The 3,440-nt window shown below is 50.3% G+C and overlaps 1 protein-coding gene across 1 annotated transcript; it reads left to right on the top strand.

Annotated features, from left to right (window-relative positions):
- Window positions 1–2,029: 2,029 nt before the first annotated feature.
- On the top strand, window positions 2,030–2,521 carry LOC122638935. Its single transcript, XM_043831786.1, has one exon. It carries the CDS (start codon window positions 2,030–2,032, stop codon window positions 2,519–2,521), a length of 492 nt encoding a protein of 163 aa, XP_043687721.1.
- The last annotated feature ends 919 nt before the right edge of the window (window positions 2,522–3,440 follow it).

Genomic DNA, 3,440 nt, shown 5'->3' with positions numbered 1-3,440 from the left:
GATGAGGAGTCACGGTCTAAAAATGAACCCTCGGAAGTGTGCCTTTGGGGTGGCGGCCGGTAACTTCCTGGGTTTCTGGTTCATCAGAAAGGAATTGAGGTAGATAAGAACAAGGCTAAAGCCATCTAAGAGGCAAGGCTGCCTACAAACAAAAAGGAGCTACAGAAGTTTCTGGGATAGGTGAACTTCCTCAGGCGCTTTATTGCCAACTCCGCAGGGCAGACCAAGGTTTTCTCCTCGCTGTTAAAATTGAAGGCCAACGAGGACTTCAGATGGGAGGAGGCCTACCAGGAGGCGTTTGACCAGATAAAGGCCTACTTAACAAGGCCTCCGGTCCTAATGCCTCTAAGGAAAGGGGTGCCTCTAAAACTATACGTGGCCGCAGCAGAAGGTTTAATAGGGAGCCTACTCGCATAGGATAATGAGGTTGGGAAGGAACAGGCTGTGTACTACCTAAGTCGGGCCTTGACAGAAGTGGAGCAGAAGTATCCTACGATCACAAAGTTCTATCTAGCATTATTCTTCTCTTGCAGCAAGCTTAGGTACTGTCTTTTATCGGCAGCAGTGGACGTGGTTTGCCAGACTGACGTCATCAAGTACATGCTCACACGCCCAATTTCAAGAGGAAGGGTGGGAAAATGGACTCTCGCTCTTACTCAGTTCACCCTCTAATATGTGCCTCAGAAGGCAGTCAAGGGGCAGGCGCTTGCAAATTTTTTGGCAAATCATCCACCGATGGAAGCCGCCAGGGATATAATGGAGGTTTCCCTCGTCAGCCTGACGCCTTGGAAGCTTTTCTTCAATGGATCCAAGACCGAGCAGGCAGCCGAGGCAGGGGTCTTTTTGCGGTCACCAGAAGGGACAGAGACTCAAGTAGCCTTTCAGCTCGACTTCCCTTGTTCAAACAACCAGGCCGAATACGAGGCTCTCATACTAGGGCTGGGCCTGCTTCTCGGCCTTAAGGCTGACACCATGGAGATCATCGGAGACTCGCAGCTAGTGATCAACCAATTGTCCGGGGAATATCGGTGTGAGAGCGAACACTTAGTGGACTATCTTGCGCAGGCCAAGAAGCTAATCAAGGGTTTCCAGGACGTAGTGGTTTGCCACGTCCCATGATAAAGGAATTAGGCTACGAACGGGTTAGCATAGGCAGCGTATGGAATCGGTCAACCAGAAGGCAGTACAAAAAAAACCATCATCGTCAAAAGGCAGGCATGGTCTGCAGTCTATGAAGACAGCTGCCTGGAGGTCAACCACATCGAAGACACACAGCCTGATTAGTGAACATCGATCGTCCAATACTTGAGTAACCCTGGGCCAGGGTTTGACCGAAGGATCAGAGACAGGGCCACGAGGTACGTACTGATTGGAGAAGACCTTTAAAAAAGGGGAAGGATGATCTGTTGCTCAAATGCGTAAGCTTGAATGAGGCAACGCTAGTCATGGCTGAAGTCCTCGAAGGCATCTGTGGAGCGCACTAGGTTGGTCCTACGATGAGATGGTTGATTCGGAGCCATGGGTATTACTGGCCAACTATGACGGTAGATTGTATCAAGTACACTAGGGGAGTTGGGCATGTCAGACCCACGGACCAATACAATGGTTACCAGCGACGGAGTTTAATCCAGTGGTCAAGCCATAACCATTCAGGGGATGGGCTATGGACCTCATAGGGAAGATTACCCCGCCAGCGACATGAGGGCATTGCTTCATTATCGTGGCCACCGACTATTTTACCAAGTGGGTTGAGGCTATGCCAATGAAGGGAGTCAGTCAGGCTGAAGTCATCCAGTTCCTCAAAAGTCACATCATTCACAGGTTTGGGCTGCCAGAGACTATTACGTGCGACAACGGAAGCATTTTCATAGGGGATGAGGTGGTGGAGTTTGCAGCGGAGTTAGGAATAACATTCACATATTCCACCCCATACTACGCACAAGGCAATGGTCAGGCCGAGGCAAGTAACAAGGTTCTCAAGGGATGTTTAGCGAAGGTTGTGGATGACAACCCATGAAGATGGGCGGACATGCTGGCATTCAGGACGTCACAGCCGACCAACACGGCTACCACGCCCTTTGCGTTGACATACGGCCACGATGTAGTGCTACCCGTTGAAGTTAGCATAAAATCAGCGCGGGTAGCATTCCAACAAGGACTTACGCCAACAGCCTACAACGAGGCCATGATGGCTGAGCTCGACAACCTGGAAGAAGAGCGCTTAGCCTCGCCGGACAGAATGCAGGTTCAGAAGAGGAAGGTTGCAGCCATCTACAACAAAAGGATATGCCCAAAGCACTTCCAAGAAGGGGACATCATCCTGAAGGCCATACTCCCGATCGGAGCAAAGGACCCCAGACTGGGAAAGTGGTCCCCAACATGGGAAGGATCCTTTACGGTCTGTCAGGTGCTCTGGGGTGGGGCCTATAGGCTGCGTGACTTGGAAGGAGGCATCCAGATCAGGCCTATTAATGACAAGTTCCTTAAGGCTTTTCATCCTACAGTCTGGGATTTGGGGTAAACAAGGTAAAGGAATCACACCGTGGGAGCGAGGCCGCAAATTAAAGGAAAGAAGGCTTTACTCCTAAAGAAGTCCAAACACGGCCTGAGTAGGCCGAACACAACAAAAACAGAAAATAAACTAAGTATCACTGTTCTTCCAACAAAAAGTGGGGGGGGAAGGCACGCAGGCCCACTTAAAGAAAGTCTTGGGGGGTGGATTCGCAGAGCTCATTCCATTTCTTTTCCATCACTGATAGGCGCTCATTGGCTATGGTCAAGTTGGCCTCATGGCTTGGCCTCAGTGCCTTCAACTGCTTGACTTGGGCTTTGGTAGAAGTGGCCTTTGTGGACACAGCTTGGGAGCCTAGGAGCTTCTGTTTAACCTCTTGGTCTAAGGCAGCCCTGTCAGACCGTGGCGTCATAATCTGGGCTTCCAAGCTTGCTATGTCTTAGTCCATTTGGGCTAGCCGATCCTGTCCTTCTTTCACCTCATCCACAGTCGTCTTGAGGTCATCTCATAATTTTCGTAAGTTCTCGTCCATGGCATCACTCTCTTTAAGAAGGGCCTCATATTTCTAGGCATTTTGGAGGGCGAGGGGGGCTAAAGTGATCATGTCAAACATGAAAGCAACAACCCTGTCTAACCACTCCTTGATTGGGATGGGAAGGTCTGGCAATGACAACAGAGTGTGAAGCACCTCAGCAATAGACGTCAGGTTGCCAGCACCCATGGCATCTTGGATGGGTGATTACAGGAAAGAGTACAGGAGCGCTTTTACCTCGGTCACCTGGGTAGGAACGAGTCCAGGACTTGGGGCATCATCGATCTCTTTTTCATCATCAGAGGAACCCAGGCGAGCTATAAGACTTTCTAGGCTCGCAACCTGAAAAGAAGGATGAGTTAGCACTGGCGAGACAAGAAAACGAGCGTTGGGGCT

The sequence above is a fragment of the Telopea speciosissima genome, chromosome 9 (genome assembly GCF_018873765.1).
Source record: "Telopea speciosissima isolate NSW1024214 ecotype Mountain lineage chromosome 9, Tspe_v1, whole genome shotgun sequence".
Taxonomy (NCBI): domain Eukaryota; kingdom Viridiplantae; phylum Streptophyta; class Magnoliopsida; order Proteales; family Proteaceae; genus Telopea; species Telopea speciosissima.
The sequence above is the reverse complement of the archived record's forward strand: the minus strand, read 5'-3'. Positions and strand labels throughout refer to the sequence as shown.

Excerpts from the sequence above, each read along its gene's own strand:
- LOC122638935 (XM_043831786.1), top strand. The coding sequence starts at position 2,030 with ATGCTGGCATTCAGGACGTCACAGCCGACCAACACGGCTACCACGCCC.